This window comes from Carya illinoinensis, chromosome 1, assembly GCF_018687715.1.
Source record: "Carya illinoinensis cultivar Pawnee chromosome 1, C.illinoinensisPawnee_v1, whole genome shotgun sequence".
Taxonomy (NCBI): Eukaryota; Viridiplantae; Streptophyta; class Magnoliopsida; order Fagales; family Juglandaceae; genus Carya; species Carya illinoinensis.
Window position 1 is genome coordinate 37,801,454 of NC_056752.1, and position 19,905 is coordinate 37,821,358.

At 36.4% G+C, this 19,905-nt stretch overlaps 1 protein-coding gene across 2 annotated transcripts in view; it reads left to right on the top strand.

The window, feature by feature from the left end:
- LOC122317403 overlaps positions 1–19,905 on the top strand; it is an 81,730-nt gene that overhangs the window by 55,716 nt on the left and 6,109 nt on the right. For both annotated transcript variants that reach the window (XM_043134496.1, XM_043134488.1), the window contains exons 44-59: positions 14–283; positions 385–591; positions 2,172–2,226; positions 2,622–2,752; positions 2,864–3,346; positions 3,451–4,263; positions 4,386–4,462; positions 9,856–10,309; positions 10,441–10,527; positions 11,479–11,634; positions 11,717–11,901; positions 12,008–12,547; positions 12,862–13,039; positions 13,131–13,273; positions 13,377–13,503; positions 14,476–14,697. In XM_043134496.1, the coding sequence (XP_042990430.1) occupies positions 14–283; positions 385–591; positions 2,172–2,226; positions 2,622–2,752; positions 2,864–3,346; positions 3,451–4,263; positions 4,386–4,462; positions 9,856–10,309; positions 10,441–10,527; positions 11,479–11,634; positions 11,717–11,901; positions 12,008–12,547; positions 12,862–13,039; positions 13,131–13,273; positions 13,377–13,503; positions 14,476–14,697 (4,128 nt within the window). The remainder of the gene's footprint in view (positions 1–13; positions 284–384; positions 592–2,171; positions 2,227–2,621; positions 2,753–2,863; positions 3,347–3,450; positions 4,264–4,385; positions 4,463–9,855; positions 10,310–10,440; positions 10,528–11,478; positions 11,635–11,716; positions 11,902–12,007; positions 12,548–12,861; positions 13,040–13,130; positions 13,274–13,376; positions 13,504–14,475; positions 14,698–19,905) is intronic.

The window sequence follows — 19,905 nt, forward strand, 5'->3', positions numbered from 1 at the left end:
ACCATCTTTGCAGGAAGCTGGTCGTCATCGTAGGCATGGAGAGGATCCAACTTTTTCTGCATTAGATGAAGATGACTTTCAGACTGTGGTTATAGAAAACAAACTTGGGTTTGATATCTATCTGAAAAAAGTTGAGCAAAATGCAGATTCCGTTGACCAACTACATCATGGTGGTTGCACTTCTGTTTGGATCCCACCTCCAAGGTTTTCAGATAGATTAAATGTTGCAGATGAATCGAGGGAAGCACGTTATTATGTAGCTATACAGATTCTTGAAGCTAAGGTTGTAAATGTGGCTCTTGTTTATAAAATACTCGTCCAACTTTTCATTTATTATCTTCTCTTCTACTGGGAAAGAAAAATAATTTTTATGCTTTTTTCCAGGGAATACCGATCATTGATGATGGAAATAGCCATAACTTTTTCTGTGCCTTGCGCATTGTCATTGATAGCCAGGCAGCAGATCAACAAAAGCTTTTTCCTCAGAGTGCGAGGACAAAATGTGTCAAGCCTTTCATTTCAAAAGCCAATAACCTCGATTCAGGCACCGCTAAGTGGAATGAACTTTTCATATTTGAAGTTCCTCGGAAGGTATCGTATGGGATAGCTTCATTTTTGCTATTCTTATTTCTTTAGTATTTAAATTTTCTTAGAAGGCAAAACCCTAGGGGTTGGCTCAAGTGGTAAGAGCCTTGGTCTTGGTGGTATGTTCCCTCCAGGTCTATGGTTTGAACCCTTGGTTGTAAAGCATTTCTAGGGGCCACATTCCATTGCTGAAAAGCCAATGATTTACTGTAGCTGTGTGATGGGGACACATTACACGGCTCTGGGGTTTAATAAGCATAAAGATATGTTGCATTTGCATGGTTTCCAGGATTGCTTGCCATAAAAATATTAAAATAAGAAAAAAGAAATAAATTCTCAGAAGGTATCTTATGAAATACCTTCAATGTTGCTTTCTTATTTTCTTTTGCTTCTATGTTCTTAAAGAATGAAATAACTTATTCAATTAATGGACCATCAATTTAGACAGTTAATGAGAGGTGTTGGCACAAAAACTATAGCATGCAAGCTCTAAAAAACTTATGGAAAATTAAGCTCTCGTTTGTGCTTGTTACTCCCGTATCAGTATTGTCTGTCCTAATATCTACCAAAATAGAGATTATGCTCTTTAGTTTAGCCAAGGCTTCTCTTTTGTTGTCCATTTCGGCCTGTTTTATGTAAAATATTTAAATGTCATTTTTTTTCACTTTGATTGGTTGGGAATTGAGGCATCCTCATCTTAGTATCATAGTATTAAACCTTTGGCTTTCAAAACCCTCCTACAAACATGGAGTATAGCTTAATTATAATGGGTGTTCTCTTGTTCGCATAGGACAGTTTGATAGTGTCTAAATTTACTTATATCATTAAGCAAATGTAAAACTTTCTCTTACTTCAAAATAGTGGGTTGATGTAGAAATTTGTCCTGTCTGAGGCATGTGACAAGAGGATTCTTCAACTGTTGGTAGTCGGGCAAGAAAGGATTATTGTCTCCTGTGGAGATGCACCTTTTTTCATTTAGGGATATGTCACATGCCAATCTTTTTTCTGGAAAGATATCTGGACATGTGAGCATGCTGTCAAAAGATTTGCTAATCTATGACAATTAAATCTATTAGCCATAATGATGGGAGCACTTTGGATTGACTATTCCATTGGTTAATGGTTTCTTTGCTCTCTTTCAGTTCTTATTGCATCATTATCTCTCTTATTGTGTATGCTAAGAACTGCTTGCCTGAAATGTATATTTGTGTCATTGTATTTTTTTAAGTTATAACATAATGAGATGAGCTCTCTCTCTCTCTCCCCAATGATATTTATTTGGAAATTTCCCATATTAAATTTCTCACAAGCTAATGATTCTTTCAGCATGTGATTATTTTCTTGTCAACACATTTTTACTTTCTTGAACATAATGATTTTATTGTTATTTAAATTTAGCATGTAATTTGGCATTTTTGAAGTTTATCTGTATCTTTGTAAATTAATGTTGTCATAGTTTATTGTGTGATCCCAATATTTACATTGCCTCCTTTTCTACCTTTAATTAGGTGCTCTCTCTTGTATACTCCCAGTGAAATTTGGCTATGCCTTATTACTTTATAAATGAAATACATTTATTGATGCAGGCCCCAGCTAAGTTGGAAGTGGAGGTGACAAACCTTGCAGCAAAAGCTGGAAAAGGTAGGTGTTATTGGATCGTCAACCTCCAGATTAGACTTGCTTTCAAAGAAATTTGCAAGGACATCAACAGATTCAATTTTTGAATGTATTGTTGATTTCTGCGCTTGAGCTGCTAATCAGCGTACTCCACTTATTTTAAATCTGATTGTGCTGTCAATGAAATATTTTGCCCAGACTTGGGTTTCTCATTATTGTCTTTTTTTTTTTTCATTGAGTTTTAGTTTTGAATGGGTGATGTGGCACCTTCAAAATGGAGCAATATTTATCTACTGTCCATGCTGAAATGCATAATGCTTTATTAAGTGCCAATGGATTGCTTTTCAAGTAGTGGTGGGATTTTTCTCTGCAGTAATATGTATTTCACATAACATAAAAAAGGTTTTTGAACGGTACAGGTGAAGTTGTTGGATCACTTTCATTTTCTGTTGGACACGGTGCAAATATGTTGAAGAAGGTAGCTTCTGCGAGGATGTCAAATCAACCCTATAATGTTCAGAATATCGTATCTTATCCTCTAAATAGAAGGGTGAGCTATTTGTTTCACTTTATGAATTCTTGTTTAATGCAGTAAAACATGCTTAGTTTTGATGTTTATGGAATATTACAATGCTTCGTTGTTTGCTTTTTTCTGGTTCAGCATGATAATGCAGAAAACATACATCACCACAGTTGTCTGTTTGTATCTACTACTTATTTTGAGAGGAAGAATATTGCAAACTTAAAAAGAGATGCTGAAAATGAGAAAGTTACAGATAGAGACATTGGATTTTGGATTGGACTCAGTCCGGAGGGTGTATGGGAGAGTGTTCGATCATTGCTTCCAATTTCAGTGGTCCCCAAATTATTACAGAATGATTTTATTGCTGTGGAAGTTGTCATGAAAAATGGCAAGAAGCATGTGATTTTCAGGGGTCTTGCAACAGTTGTAAATGACACTGATATTAAATTGGATATTTGCATATGTCCCTCATCACAAACAAGCAGTTTTAACATCGTGGTGGAAGAGATTTTTGAAAATCAACGTTATCAGCCAATTTCTGGTTGGGGTAACAAGTGGCCTGGCTTTCGTAGTGATGACCCAGGGCGTTGGAGCAACCGGTACTACTCATATTCATCAAAGGTGAGTTCTCTCAAAGAGTGTGGCTTTAATATCATTTGTTTACTCTTATTCCTGAACTATTAGTGCAATGTGTATATTCACATTCTTCTTAATTTATTTTGAAGGAATTCTATGAACCTCCCCTTCCCCCTGGATGGCAATGGACATCAACTTGGAATATTGATAAATGTCAATTTGTTGACAACGATGGCTGGGCATATGGTACTGACTTCAACAGTTTGAAATGGCCACCAACATCTTCAAAGTCGTGCACCAAGTCAGCTGTTGATGTTGTGCGTCGAAGGCGATGGATTCGTTCAAGAAAAAAATCTCCTGAGCAAGACATTAATAGCATGAAGAATAACTTTGCTACCATAAGTCCTGGTGCTTCTACTGTTTTACCTTGGAGAAGTAGATCCAAGGATTCTGACCAGTGTTTACAAGTACGTCCTTCTGTGGATCATCCAGAGTCCCCATACTCATGGGGTTGTGCTGTTGCTGTTGGTTCTGGCTATACATATGGAAAGGAACTTCCATTCATGGACCAAGGTTCAATCAGACAAAAGCAGGAATCTAAAATGTCCAATTATACATTCAAGTTGAATGAGCTTGAGAAGAAGGATATAATTTTGCATTGTTCTAGCACTGGAAGCAGACAATGCTGGCTTAGCATAGGCGTAGATGCTTCTGTTCTTCATACTGAACTAAATGCACCTGTTTATGATTGGAGAATATCTGTTAACTCCCCTCTGAAGTTGGAAAATCGACTTCCTTGTCCAGCTGAGTTCACAATCTGGGAAAAAGCAAAAGAAGGGAGTTGTATTGAGCGCCAGCATGGTATAATCTCTACACGGAAAAGTGTTCACATATATTCAGCAGATATTCGGAAACCTATTTACCTTACATTGTTTGTTCAGGGAGGTTGGGTACTGGAGAAGGTAATAACATAGTCTAAATAATGCTCATTCCTGTTTGTTCTACGTAAAGAGTATATGTGGAGTATTTACGTTATGCAAGCATTATTCCCTTCTTGTATGTTTATTTATTTTTTCTTATGCAGGACCCTATTCTTGTTCTGGATCTTTATTCCTTTGACCATGTCTCATCTTTCTGGATGGTTCACCAGCAAACTAAAAGGTTTGGGATTCTGAAGGAACTTTTTTATTTTTTGGCATATAACATGCATTCTGGATCTCAAGTTTCTTAATTGGACAGTTCTGGAGCTAGGAAATTTTGCTGAATATTCTCTCCACAAAATGTATGTTGCATATATGTTGTGTCAAATTCCTTGCAAGTGCTAAATCAAATTATTTTCTTCCTATACCTAAGATAAGTAATATTAACAACCATAAAAAGGAAAAGGAACTACACCAGGGTATACATCAAAAGCTTCTAGTCAGGAGATAAGAGCTGTAAAATTCCAGAACCATAGACTAGTAAGGCATAGAGTGGCTGAGATTCAAGGGTACAGTGCATTAGAAAGAAAGTCTTGAGTTCCTGGATGGTCCTTGCTTTGTCTTCAAAGCTTCACTCATTTCTTACGTTCCATATGCACCACATCAAACAAATCGGGCTGATTTTCCCATCTCACTATGATGGCAACCAACCCATCCCTTCTAGTAGTCCAACAGCTCTATCACCTGACAAGGCATTACCCAACTAAGTCCATATAAACTGAAAACAGCTTGCCATAGCAAGCCAGCTACCTCTTACTTATACAGCACCACCTAATCACCATCATGTGTCTCTTCTCAAGTTGTCTAAAGTAAGGATCTTCCCAATTGCAGCCATCCAAACAAAGAAAGCTGCTCTCAAGGTATACTTGCTCCTCCAATGGACTTCCATGGACAGGCAATGTTGTCATGGGGAGTAATTCATAGTAGAAAGGCTTACCTCATGCATCCCTTTCATGGATAAATTCCGGCGCATCTTGTCATCTCCAACCTGTTTTAATCTATAAGCATATAATTTATCATAGGAGGTAAAGAGGTTGTTTTGCTGATATTAGCGTAATTCTTTTTTTATAAGTGGTAAATTTCAGTAAAGGACTCAAAAGGTATAGGCCAGGTTTTGTGTACTTGGGCTATGCCTATTTCAGTACTAATAAAATATCTTCTAGTAATAAAAAAAGGTGTAAGCCAGGTACATGGGATATATACAAAAAAAATACTGTCTGGAAGAAGAAAATGACAAGAAAATCATGATAGTTGAGCCCATTAAAGTCTATAATGTCTGTTCATGATTCTAAAAATTTCTATCATTTATCTCTCCTCAAATACACCATACAAGGCAAGTTGGGACTGTCTCCTACACTGTTGCAATTAACTGCACTTAACCCTCTCCAAGCACCACAAAATTCCATTATTCTTCTAGGTGTTACCTAAGTCAAACCCGCCCAACTGAAGAAGTCACCCCACAACTCTAGCAGTCTCACAATGGAGTAAAAAGATGATCAACAGACTCTTCACTCCCGGTACACATACAACACCACTCAATCACGACTATATTTCTTTTCCTTAGATAATCCGTTGTGATAATCTGTAACACCCCGTTCCCATAGGATAGAGACGTTACTAACAAACATGATAAAATGCCCGGTAAAGAGACTCATTACTCTGAAATACCTTATTTATTGAAAGAAACTTAACTGAAAGGATATAAATAGTCTTGAAACTGAATAAAGCAAAACATGAGCTAATCTTAAACAAGACTAGTTATTGAAATGACATAAAAGAAACTTAATCCTTGTGTAAATGACACTTATTCATCTCTAAGTCCTTATACTAAATCTACTCCTGGCCATCCAGCTCTGCATCATCATAATCACCATTTGTGGCAATCAACATAGAAGAAAACAAAAAGACAAACAACAAAAATGAGTCGAATACTCAATAAATAATACATCATACCGTAAAATACTATCTAGCTTAGCATAAATTTGGTTTTTAAAGCCTTATCATAACTTTCATATAACATTCATGGATTAACATGAGCGGAAACATTCATAATCATGGCAAACATGAAGCATGAATGCATGAGTAACTTGTTTATCTTGAATTGTACTTATTTCACGGTGAACCACGCTTGAGTCCATGGCACCACATAACTTGTCATGTAGTGAAACACGCTTGAGTCCGTGTTTCACTTAACTTGCATAACATGAAGTGAAATACGCTTGAGTCCGTATTTCACTTATCCTACTTGACGTGGAGTGAAACACGCTTGGGTCCGTGTTTCACTTATCTTGCTTGACATGGAGTGAAACACGCTTGGGTCTGTGTTTCACTTATCTTGTTTGACATAAAGTGAAACATGCTTGGGTCCATGTTCACCTAACTTGCATGACATGGAGTGAAACACGCTTGAGTCCGTGTTTCACTTAACTTGTGGTAACCACGCTTGAGTCCGTGGTACCGTCTTAGCATAATTGTGGTAAACACGCTTGGATCCGTGTTACCTTAAAATGTTTATCTTTCTTGATGCATGATAATTTTCTTGGACTTCTTAGACTTTTCTAGCATGGCATATTCTTGTACATGGCATGGCATAACATGATATATTCTTGTACATGGTATAGTATAGCATGACATGGCCTAACATGATTTAATCATTTTATGACATTTCATGGCATACATGATCTGAGAACTAATGAACATGTCATACATGATTAGGCTATTTATTACATGGCATGCTTGACTTAAGTTATTGCATGAACAATACATGGCATATATGGTCTAAGTACTACATGAATGAAGCATGCATGATATGGCTATTTTAATTCATAGAATACCTATCTTAAATTATTATATGATCATATCATGATTTCCATGTGATTTTTGTAACATTCAATCCATCAATCAACAATCCATAAAAGCATAACATATATATAGGCTTACTTTCATGTAAATCATCGTAATTCATAGAAGTTCGTGAAAGCAATCTAACCTTGACTTGGCTCTTAGCGCAACGTAGATAACCATCAAAACCATATCATATTATCATACCCAATTATAATATTTACATTACGCGTACATTTATATGATCATACTATTTACCTCTTAGCGCTGCTTCCAAAATCTCACGTTATAGCTCGTGACCTATACGAGGCACTAGACGTTACTAATCTTTCTAGAAAACGTGTCGTAGCAATCTAATTACTTAAAATCTTACCATAGAGATAATTTAATAAATAAGTAATTAATAAAAAGAATAAATATAATCATAACATAACTAAATAATTTCTAACTGAATTAACCTAAATTCTAGGTTCGTATGTTACATAATCTTTCCTAGAGAGGCTGTCCAATCAAAAGCCAGCTCTCAAACAGACCTTCATCCACCAAATACTCTTCCAAAGAAAGGGGTTGTTATCATGAGAAATTAGTACATTATAGAAAAAGCGAACATTGAGGAGCCCTCTATTCAAAGGGGCCCAAAGAAGCTTATCTTGCCCTCGTCTTCTCGACCTGATGGAATACTACAGATTAGAAGATGAGAGAGGTCACTAGATATCTTCAAATGGTCCGCCACATAAGCATACTTAGCACACAACACAATACAAGTTCAGGAAAGCTTCCTTGAGAGCCCTATATCCATAATCCCTAGAACACCTTCCCACCCACATGAATCCATATTTAGAATCTACTACATTTCTCCACAGGGCCTCTTTCATTCTGACAGCACCAAAGTCACTTATCCATTATTAGAAGCAAATATCATTTTACTGAGCATCTCCATGATAATGACAACAAGTAAAGGAGAAGGGATCTCCTTGTTGCAAGCGAGGACAGCTACTGAAGAAACTGGAAGAAGTCTCATTCACCGAAAAAGAAAAGTGTACTGTAGAAATACAATCTTCAATTCAAAATCTTCCTTTTTCCCTAAAACCAAAATTTTTAGTATAGAAGGAACTCCCAATTGAGATGATCATAGGCCGTCTTAATGTCTACTTTGGAGGCTCTCCGAATCTACCCTACCATCTGAATCTAGTTAACAATAAGAAGAATCTGGTATTTGTCTATCTTTGACAAAGGCATTCTTCAGCTTTGAGATGATCTTTTATATATCCATATACAACCTATTAACAAGAATTTTAGAGAGGATCCTGTAAATCCTGCTCACTAAGCTAATAGGCCTAACATCTTTAACATCCACAGCCCCTGGTTTCTTCAGTACGACAGCAATGAAAGTGGCATTGAGACTTTTTTCAAACCCTTTACATGTTGATCTTAGAACACTCGCATAATATCTTCTTTGATCACATCCCAACAAACATGGAAGTAAACCATAGAGAAACCCTTCCGGCACGTCGGCTTTTTACCATTCAAAGTTTTCACTACTTTAAGAACCTCCATCTCCTCAAAAGGCCTCTCAAGCCAAGAGGCCTCCTCTCCAATTGAATAAAAAAACTAGGCCATCAAGCTTAGGCCTCCACATTAATTATTTAAAGAATAGGTCATCATAGAATTGGGCATATGACTCCTAATCTTTTCTTGATCAGTGGAGAGATCAAGCCATCAACCAAGAGCATCTCAATATAATTGTTTATCCAATCGCTTATAAAAAATTAATAATAATCTTTTCTCCAATTAGAGTTAGCTACTCTATAGAAAACATTTATGCACCTATCATCTTCTCTTAACCAAAGAGCCCTTGACTTCTATCTCCAACATATCTCCTTTGATAAAGTTGCACGCTCCATTATGCTGTCACCTGATTTTCTGTCATGAAAGAGCCCGTAACGGACCACTAGTTTTATCGGTCCGGTCCAGTTTTCCTGTCCGGACAGGTTTTCTTTCACCCCTAATTGTACAATCGCCTGTTGTGTCTACTTCTTTGAATAAACATTTTTCTATTTTAAGTGATGTTGAGATAGGTGTATTCCCCTAATATCTCTCTCTCTCTCTCTCTCTCTCTCTCTCTCTCTCTCTCTCTCTCTCTCTCTCTCTCTCACACACACACACACACACACACACACACTAAAAGAAGGAAAAAAAAAAGGAAGAAATAAATAAATATATAAAACATGAATCCTCTATGATTGAGCATAGATAAGGAATCGTATCTATAAACAACGAGTAGTATATTTATGTCCTATAATAAAGAACACAGCTCCAATGCCTGGTATTTAAGCATTTATATTGATGCTTATCGTTGATTGCATCCAAAATTACACGATGCAACACAAGGACTTTGTGGGAGGTAACCATTTTGGTGCCATCCTACAATATACATTCTGGATAAATTGAGTCTTCATATACCTGTGCAGCTGTGTATATACATTTTGTGTATGTTATGTTTTTTGTGACATTGGACAGTCCGTCATCAAAAAAATATTATGTATTTTGTGAAATTTTGAAGTCTTGTCTAGTTATTGTAATTTGTGGATGTATGAAATGAAGAATAAAACGTATACTAGTTTACCTCTGCATAGCCATGAATAAATATTTACTAATTTGATGTGAATATTTGAAATGAAGAATAATTTTGCTCATTGTACCAGTGGTCTTCCTTTATTATCATATATGCAGGAGATTGCGTGTGACCATCGAACGTGACTTAGGAGGAACAATCGCAGCTCCCAAAACCATTAGGTTTTTTATTCCCTATTGGGTTATTAATGATTCATCTCTGCCTTTAGCATATCGATTGGTGGAAGTTGAACCTTTGGACAAAGCAGATGTGGATACAATGATTCTTTCAAGAGCAGTTAAGTCAGCAAAGTTAGCCTTGAAACATCCTTCAAACTCAATGGATAGGAGACATTCTGGCCCAAGAAAAAATATCCAAGTACTTGAAATAATTGAGGATACTACTCCTGTTCCTAGCATGCTTTCTCCACAAGATTATGCCGGCAGAAGCGGTGTTATATCATTTACATCTAACAAAGATGCACATCTGTCCTTGCGGGTGGGCATTGCCGTTGCTATCCGCAATTCTGAAATTTTCAGTCCTGGGATTTCTTTTCATGAGCTCGAAAACAAGGTGACTTAGATTCATGATCAAGTGTTCACCAGATTATTATGGACTCAAATAGAACTGTTTTAACCTTTTGTGTGCGTGTGCGTGTGAGAAGTTTTCATAATATGCGATTCCCTTTGAAACTTTTTCTCCAGGAACGAATTGATGTCAAGGCATACAATTCAGATGGATCGTACTACAAGCTTTCAGCTTTACTGAATCTGACTTCAGACAGAACAAAGGTTGAACCTAATTATCTTCAATTAATTTCTGTGCTTCATGGTAGTAGGTAGATCTTTGGTTGGCTTTCATGTTACTTGTTCCATCCGCAATAGATAAAAGATTATGCTTAATGAGGCAATGCTCTTCCTAAAATTCCTTAGATTTTGTCTCTGTCCCATGTACTTGTCTTATGCCTATACCTCATCAATAAAGTCTTTATTTACTGATAGGGGAAAAAAAGATAGGAGGTTCAAATATGAAATGAGGTGAATTCAAATTTGATTATCGGTGGATTCGATAAAAGGTAAATATGGGAAATTTAATCAATAAATGCCTTAATTTCTGGAAACTCCCATCTAAGATTCTTTATATCATAATTGAAAGTGAGATTGCTTAGTAATGGAGCTGGATATGGGATAACCTAAAAGAGCAAGGAAACACAACATCATTTGTGGGATGGAAGGAGTATAATTCTTAGCAATCATGCCATACTGTCTAAGGTGCATATATTCTAATATTGATCCGCCCTCGACTGCCTGCTTTGTAATGTTTTTAGGAATCTACTTCAGTTACTCTATCTATTTTTTAAAATTATCAAATATTATCTTAGAGATTTTAACAGTAAAATAAATTATTTTCTTTAGCCAAAAAGAGAATTAACTAAAGGATAAAGTTATTGATATTTACACATGCCAAAAACAGAGCTCTAGATCTTTATCAATTGAAAAGAATTTGTCATTACAGTTATAAGAAGTTATGGTGAATAGCCAACACCATGAATACCAAAATGCTTAAAGCCTGAGATGCATCATATGAGTTAACAACACAGAGTTTGCATGCAAGGTTCTGTTGTATTTTGGATTTTATTCACCAGACACAGTATTTAAAATATACCATAACAAAGATATGATAATTGTGATTCTCTTCATGTCTCCTCAGTAATTAACAAATGGTTACTGGTTGATGTTCAGGTTGTTCATTTTCAGCCACACACTTTGTTTATTAATAGGGTTGGACAAAGTCTCTGCCTGCAGCAGTGTGATTCTCATTCAGAAGTATGGTTTCATCCTGCTGATCCTCCAAAACCCTTTGGATGGCAGTCTTCTGCCAAAGTTGAACTGTTAAAGGTCTGTGTAATACAAACATCTATGCCAGATAATTCCATAGATATATTCCGTGACTCATGGTGGAGTTTCTTTTTTATTTCAGTTGCGCCTTGATGCATACCAGTGGAGTACACCATTCAGTGTTTGTACCGAAGGTGCGATGCGCATTTGTTTGAAAAAGGTTATTGGAAATGAAAAGATTCAATTAAGGGTAGCAGTAAGAAGTGGAGGAAAGAACTCCCGCTATGAAGTTATTTTCCGCCCAAATTCATTATCAAGTCCTTACAGGTTATTTTTGTTTTCTTTCAGAAAACTTTCTTTATCTTTTCTTTGCCTTCTTATGTAGGTATTTTTTGTTCCTGCATCAATAGCATAATCAACTTCTCATAAACAGGATTGAAAATCGCTCGATGTTTTTGCCCATTCGCTTTCGGCAAGTGGATGGTACCAGTGATTCATGGCAGTTTCTTCTACCTAATTCAGCTGCTTCATTTCTGTGGGAAGATCTTGGTAGAAGACTTTTCCTGGAACTAGTGGCAGATGGGAATGATCCATTGAAATCAGAGAAGTATGATATTGATGAGACTTTGGATCACCGACCAATTCATGTGGAAGGTGGACCTACAAAAGCTGTACGTGTTACTATTGTAAAAGAGGAGAAAACGAATGTTGTTAAGATCAGTGATTGGATGCCAGAAAATGAGCCTACAGGAACATTGAGTAGAAGGTATTCATCACTTTCATCACAGCTTTCAGCAAATGACTTTCAACAGCAGCAATCAGCATCCATCTCAGATTGTGAATTTCATGTTACTGTTGAGCTGGCTGAGCTTGGAATATCCATTATTGACCATACACCCGAGGAAATGTTATACTTATCAGTGCAGAATCTTCTTTTTGCATATTCTACAGGCTTGGGCTCTGGAATCAGTAGGTAAGATTTGCTTTCAATGAAGTACTTCATCTTGGATAGTATAACATCTTGGAGTTTAGGGTACCTTCAGATTTCATCATGACAGAACATACCTTTCAATTCAACGTAACAAAACAACTTTGCCTTCAGAGCACACTTGCTTCATGATTTTAGAATTTTAAAATACAATTTTTCCCTAAGCTGACCAATTATTCACTACCTATGAATGGTCGCTTGATTAGGCATGTTAGGTTACTCAGGTTCGCTCTTTTGCTTTCTGGTTATCAATTTGTCTGCAATTGTTGAACTAACTTACATATTGTTTTGTTTTACAGGTTCAAACTAAGAATGCGAGGAATACAAGTGGATAACCAGTTGCCATTAACTCCAATGCCAGTTCTCTTCAGGCCACAGAGAGTTGGGGAGGAGAATGATTATATATTCAAATTTTCTTTGACAATGCAATCCAATGGATCCCTAGATCTCTATGTGTATCCATATATTGGTGTCACTGTGAGCATCTATCATTTAAATGTCTTGCAGAAATATGACACTTTGTTTCCTTTATAAACTAATTAAATATATCTTGATTGCTTCTAAACAGGGACCTGCAAATTCTGCCTTTCTAGTAAACATTCATGAACCTATCATTTGGCGCCTTCATGAAATGATCCAGCAAGTGAACCTCAAGAGATTATATGACACTCAAACAACTGCAGTTTCAGTCGACCGCATTATTGAGATTGTGTATGCTTGGAACTTTTTTCAACTTGTAATTGAAATTTTGGTTAATGTCTGCATTCTGGTTTCTTGAAGTTGTTGCAGTTATATATCGTCTTTGAAATTTCAGAGCCCTTGACATCTCGGAAGTACGATTCAAAGTGTCAATGGCAATGTCACCAAGTCAACGGCCAACGGGTGTACTTGGATTTTGGTCATCCTTAATGACTGCCTTGGGGAACACTGAGAATATGCCTGTATGTGTTATGATCCTTCTTCACATGATCCTCATTATGAGACATTTTCTTAGATAATTGACCTTTAAAATTTCAGGCTGGATTGAACGAACCACCCTTAATGATATTTTGAAACAAGAGGCTCATGGAGAATGTCTCATCATTTAACATGAAAACTATGAATTCAGTTGGTCCAAATTATGTTTTGAGAAAATAATTGTAATTCTTCATCCCGTTTAGTTCAATATGCTTGTAAGAGTGTGTTATCTGTGGTAGAATCGGATAATGGACTTATAAGAGCACTCCCAATGGCTCTTGTAAAATGCATTTTCCTTCATAATATAAAGAAATGTTCTTAAAATACTATTCCATTAGATTTTGTATTTTACAAATATTATACATTTTTCTACAGTGATCCCTCTACATGTAGAGGATCCTATTCATCAAATGTAAACATTTTTAATTACTTTCTCTTTCCTCCTCACGTGACTTCCCATTTCCTCTTCATGTCTAAACATTTTTAAAAATATTTGAAATGAATACAAAAGAATAAAAAATATAATATTTAAATGATAAGAAAAAATAGATAAGCTGATGTATGGTATAGTGTAAAAGTCAATATGTAAAATAAAAAAAGAGAGTTTTAGTGATGTATTTTGAAGGATAGGATAGATGAGCCATTGGGAGTGCTCTAACACTGCATGTAAACTACTTCTAGTATGCTTGTTCACCAAGCCTACCATTCCAGTCTCAAAATCATATGCATAAAGCATTTTTTAGCTTTTTCTATAGCATATGTGATAAAGCTCAATTGTCTAAACATCAGGCTCTCAGTGCCACGATTTTATGGAGTTTTCCTAGAAAGATATCTTTTTGAAAAGTGGAAATAATGCTGGATGATTTTTGTAATTTATACATTTTCTAGGGTATCATATTTTTCTTTTATCATGGAAAATCTGAATATAAGTTCTTTTTTTCCTATTTGTTTATCAGGTCAGGATAAATCATAGGATCCGTGAGAACTTGTGCATGAGCCAGAGTTCCATGATTAGTATTGCTATTTCAAACATTCGGAAGGATCTTTTAAGCCAACCTCTGCAACTTCTCTCTGGTGTTGACATATTAGGCAATGCAAGCAGCGCACTTGGACATATGAGTAAAGGTGTGGCTGCCTTATCAATGGATAAGAAGTTCATTCAAAGCCGGCAGAGACAGGTTTGCTAAATATTCTCATATCTATTATTCATCTTTTCATAGTTTCTGTAGTTTGCCATTTTGAATTTATACAATATATAGCATGGACTTATAAACTATTTGTGGAGTGCAAATATAAATGTGCTGGTTAATTTTGGAGCAGCTTTTAGGTGATCTTCCATGTTTATAATTTTCATTGGAAACGAAAACGACCAAATATGTACATACATAAGAGATTTCAATAAATTTTTTTACATCCTTCTCCATACTAATAAGAGTTAGCCGTATGGATTCTGCTTTGCCCATTTCCTTCTGTCTTCAGCATACATTACTAATAAGATGTGGGAGAATTCGAAGTGGACTGCTCAAGGTGCCTATAGCACATGACTAAGAGTAGTCTATATCCAATCTAATTTGCCCAATCCTTCAGTCTTGGATGCTAGCTTTTTAATATAAATTTGTGAGGTGTTCTCTTGAACAAAATTTGTGTCCCTTTTGACCTTGCAACATGTTCTTTTAAATCTTTCCTTTAACAACCCGAGGAAAAGCACAAGCCACATCTAAGCTTATACTCCAAAAGGATCAATCAATGTTACGATTGAAAGCCTTTGGAATCTTTGTAAACTGCAAAAAATCCCTCATTCCAAGCAATGTGGAATCTCATTCACCACTGCTATGCTTAATCAAGGATATTGCAATCCCCACCCTTAAATCATTGCCATGCTTGTCAAGCAATTTCATTGTAGGTGGCATGGCTCAAGTCCCACACTGGTTGTGATGGACTTTAATATCAAGTTACAAGTAGAAGCCCAAGCCACATGTGGGCTTATATTCCAAAATGACTATTTAATGCTACAGTTGGAGCCCTGCAGAATTATGATAAACTGCAAAAACTCCCTCTCGTAAAATCTGGGATCCCATTCACCTCCTTCATACACTCAATCCAGGGTATTCCATTGTCATTCTTTCTTATTGTCAAAGTTGTTGAATCTCTACCATGCACCATGGTTCCTAAAAACTAAGAAGGCATTCCAAAGCTCTGCCATGCACTTATTGGCTGTCTAGGTGCTTGCAATTTGTACAAGGCATTTGTTACATAATGTAACCCAAGACAAAAAATGTTGTAGTGTCATGAGAAAAAGGATGTTCTGCACCAATTAAAAATTTTTTTACTTGTTTGCATGGCTTGGTTGGAAAGAGAAGAAAATTTCAAAAGTGAGTACATCCTTTAGTTTATTAATAAATTTCAAGTAAGCATACTGGATGCTAACCATAAAATAGTCTAAAGTCAAGTTACCTTAATTATGCTTGTTCTTCTTGGACTACATCCTTGACCATGTCTTAAAAACTACTTAAACTAGTTGCAGACAAATAGTTTAAGATATTTAGTTAAAAATAATATATATAATTGTTTAAAATATTTTATATTTTGAAATGCATTGAATATGTTTAAAATGTTTTAAAGATATTTAAAATGCTTTATAATCATTTTATACCACATAACGCCAAAATCAAGAATAAAAAAAACTAAGAAATCCATCTTTATGAATACATTTTTTCTCTACCATATCAAGTTACAAAAATTAGTGGTGTCTATCGCAAGAAACCTGGGGCTTTAGAGCTAAAGGATTTTCAACCTATTAGTTTTGTGGCGGGGTTCACAAGATGATGTCAAAGGTTCTTGCTAAACTTATGGGCGAGGTGATGGAGCAAATCATTTCTAAGCCCCAAAATGCATTTTTTTGGGGAAGACAAATTCTTGATTCGATGCTCAAGTAAATGAATGCCTAGACAATCATTTGAAGGAGGGTGGTCCTGGTGTTCTTTGTAAGCTTGATATGGAAAATGCATTTGATCGTGTGAATTGGGACTTTCTTTTCTACATGCTTGGGAGATGCGGTTTTGGGGAAAGTTACTGTTCATGGATTATACATTGTGTTTCTACTGCCCATTTCTCGTTGTTGGTTAATGGTAACCCTGCTGGTTTTTTCCATAGCTCACATGGTTTGGGACACAGGACCCTTTATCTTCTTTTCTTTGTGTCATTATTATGGAGGCATTGCACCGGAGGGTAGAGGCCGTTGTTAGGGGGGTTCCTTTCAAGTTGGTTCCGGTGGGGGTGGGGGTGGTGCATAGCATCAATAGCTTGGCAAGCTTGTTGGGGCTGTAAAATTGCTTCTTTACCTCTGAAATATTTGGGTCTTCTGTTGGGGGCGACTTTTAAGGCTTGTGATATTTGGAATGGGGTTATTGAGAAAGTTGAGAAAATGTTGGTTGGTTGGAAGCGACTATACTTATGTAAAGGGGGCAGAGTCAATCTTGCAAAGAGTACCCTCTCTAATCTCCCCACTTATTTTCTATCGCTGTTTCCATTGCCTGTAGAGGTGGCCAATCAGATCGAGAAGTTGTTTCGTACTTTTTTATGGGGTGGTATGGGAGAGGAAACTAAATTCCATCTTGTTAGGTGGAATAAAGTTTGTTTTCCTATTTCAGTTGGACGGTTGGGAGTTCATAATTTGAGGATATTTAATAAGGCTTTATTGGGAAAGTGGCTGTGGAGATATCTACCGGAAGGGGAGTTGCTTTGGAGGGAGATCATTGATCGGAAGTATGGAATTGCTTGGGGGGGTTGGTGTTCTAATGAAGTTTGGGGGGTTTATGGTGTGGGGCTTTGGAACTTCATTAGAAAGGGCTGGGAGAGATTTGTTAGTCATGTTAGCTATGCTGTTGGTGAGGGATCTAGGATCCGTTTCTGGTTTGACATTTGGCATGGTGATCGGGCCCTCAATAGTGTGTTTCTGGCTATTTTTCGTTTGGCTTCAGATCAGTTTGCTGCTGTTTCTGATTTGCTTTGTCGCTCTAATGGTTCGATTCAGTGGGATATTTGTTTAACTAGAGCTGTACAGGATTGGGAGATTGATGAAGTTTCAGCTTTTTATACTCTTTGAGGCTTGGTGGTAATGTTGAGGATAGGATGTTGTGGAAGTCTAAGGGGTGTAAAAAGTTCACTATTCATTCGTACTATAAGCCGTTGACTTTTCAGGATAGTCCTCCTTTTCTTTGGAAGTGTATTTGGAGGTCTCACATGCCTTCCAAAATGGCTTTTTTCATTTGGATTGCCTCTCTCGGGAAAATTGACCCTGGATAATAAGGAAGCAGGGTATTAGAGTTATGAATTGGTGTTTCATGTGTAAAAAGAATGGGAAAACCGTGGATCATCTACTCTTGCATTGTGAGGTGGTAAGGGCTTTGTGGGATGGCATCTTTTGTATAATCAGTTTGGCTTGGGTAATGCCTTTGAAAGTGGTTGACCTTCTTGTGTGTTGGAACGGGCTTCTTGGTTGTTCTCAAGTGGGTGTGGCTTGGAAGATGGTTCCTTTGTGGCTTATGTGGTACATTTGGATGGAAATGAACGAGCGGTGTTTTAATGACAATGAGCATTCTTTGGAGCAAAATTGGAATTCTTTTGTGCACTCTTTGCTGTTTCGTTTTTCTGCTTTAGTCTTTAACGGATCTTCTGCTCATGATTTTCTAATGTCGCTTACTATTTCGTAGAATGTATTTAGGTGTTTTCTTTTGTATACTTTCTATGTACATGGGCTTCGCCTAATACATTCCTTTCTAATAAAATTTCTTCTTACTTATAAAAAAAAACGTCTTTAAAAATTTAATAACATTTATGGATCTTTTGGTTACATAGCTATAAATGATGTACATTGATGAAACCAAACACATGGTAATAATTTAACTAAATATTTTTCATTTAACTTAATTGTATATATTAACTAATTTTCATTCAATAATACAATTGGAGACTGGATGATGTGGCTTTGTTGGAGTAAGTTTAATGCTTTAAAAATTATAGAGTATATAAATTTAGCTCCAATTTGATGATATGCAGACATTTTTTTAAACGTGTGATATTTGGAATTTTATTTGGTGGTTGGTTTTTTTCTCAATTAACTTATCTAGTTGTGTAGTCTAATATAGAGAGAGAAATTACAAGAGATATTATTCATTGATCTACTGAGTTTATACATACTACATAGAAATGACACTAATACCCTCATTACAACCATAACCTCTAACACTCACCCTCAAGCTGGTGCATATATATCATACAAACCTAGCTTGGAACAAATAAGTTTAAACCATTTACAACACAATGGTTTGGTAAATATATCTGCAAGTTGATCACCAGACTTCACAAAGAGTGTAGAAATGTCACCACTTAGTATTTTATCCCGAATGAAGTGACAATCAATCTCAATGTGTTTAGTCCTCTCATGGAAAATGGAATTAGATGTAATATGCACTGCAACTTGGTTATCACAAAGTAACTGAAGAGGGACAGGAGCTGGAAACCTAATCTCTTGAAGAAAGTGTTACAACCATGTCAACTCGCTAGTTGTGTGAGCCATTGCTCTATATTCAGCTTCTGCACTAGACCAAGCTACGACTGTTTGCTTCTTACTCTTCCACGTAACCAAATTACCTTCCACAAAGGTACAATATCCAGTAGTCGATCTTCTATTTGAAGGAGATCCAGCCCAATCAGCATTTGAAAAGGCTTCAATTCTAAAATGTCAATTTGATCTATACAACAATCCAATGCCAAGAGCTCGCTTAAGATAACGAAGAATATGGATTACAGCATCCCAATGTGAGACCCTGGGCATTTGTAGAAATCTGTGCACTACACTCACTGCATAAGAGATATCAGGTCTAGTAATAGTAATAGTAAGATAATTCAATTACCCAACAAGTCTTTGATACCGACCTGGATCTCCAAACAACTCCCCTTCCTTTTTCAAGAGTTTACGATTTGAATCCACGGTGGGCGTCAATAACTTACTTTTCTACTTTACTTATCAAAAAAACGATTTGAATCCATAGGTGTGTCAATGGGCCGTGCACCCAAAATGTCAATTTCTTCCAGAAGGTTAAGTACATATTTCCTCTGAGATGGGTTAATACATTTCTTTGATCTACCGACTTCAATTCCAAGAAAGTATCTAAGTTTGCCCAAGTCTTGTGTCAATGGGTGAGTGTGCAAGGGAAAGGGTAAGAGCATATAATGGTAAAGGATCACACTCAACAACCGAAGATGTTTCCGAGAAATAGGGTATGGACTCAAAAAATGTGACATCAGGACAAGTAAAGTAACATCTAAGAGCAGGACTATAGTAACGATATCCTTTTTAAGTCCAAGAATAACCAATAAACAAA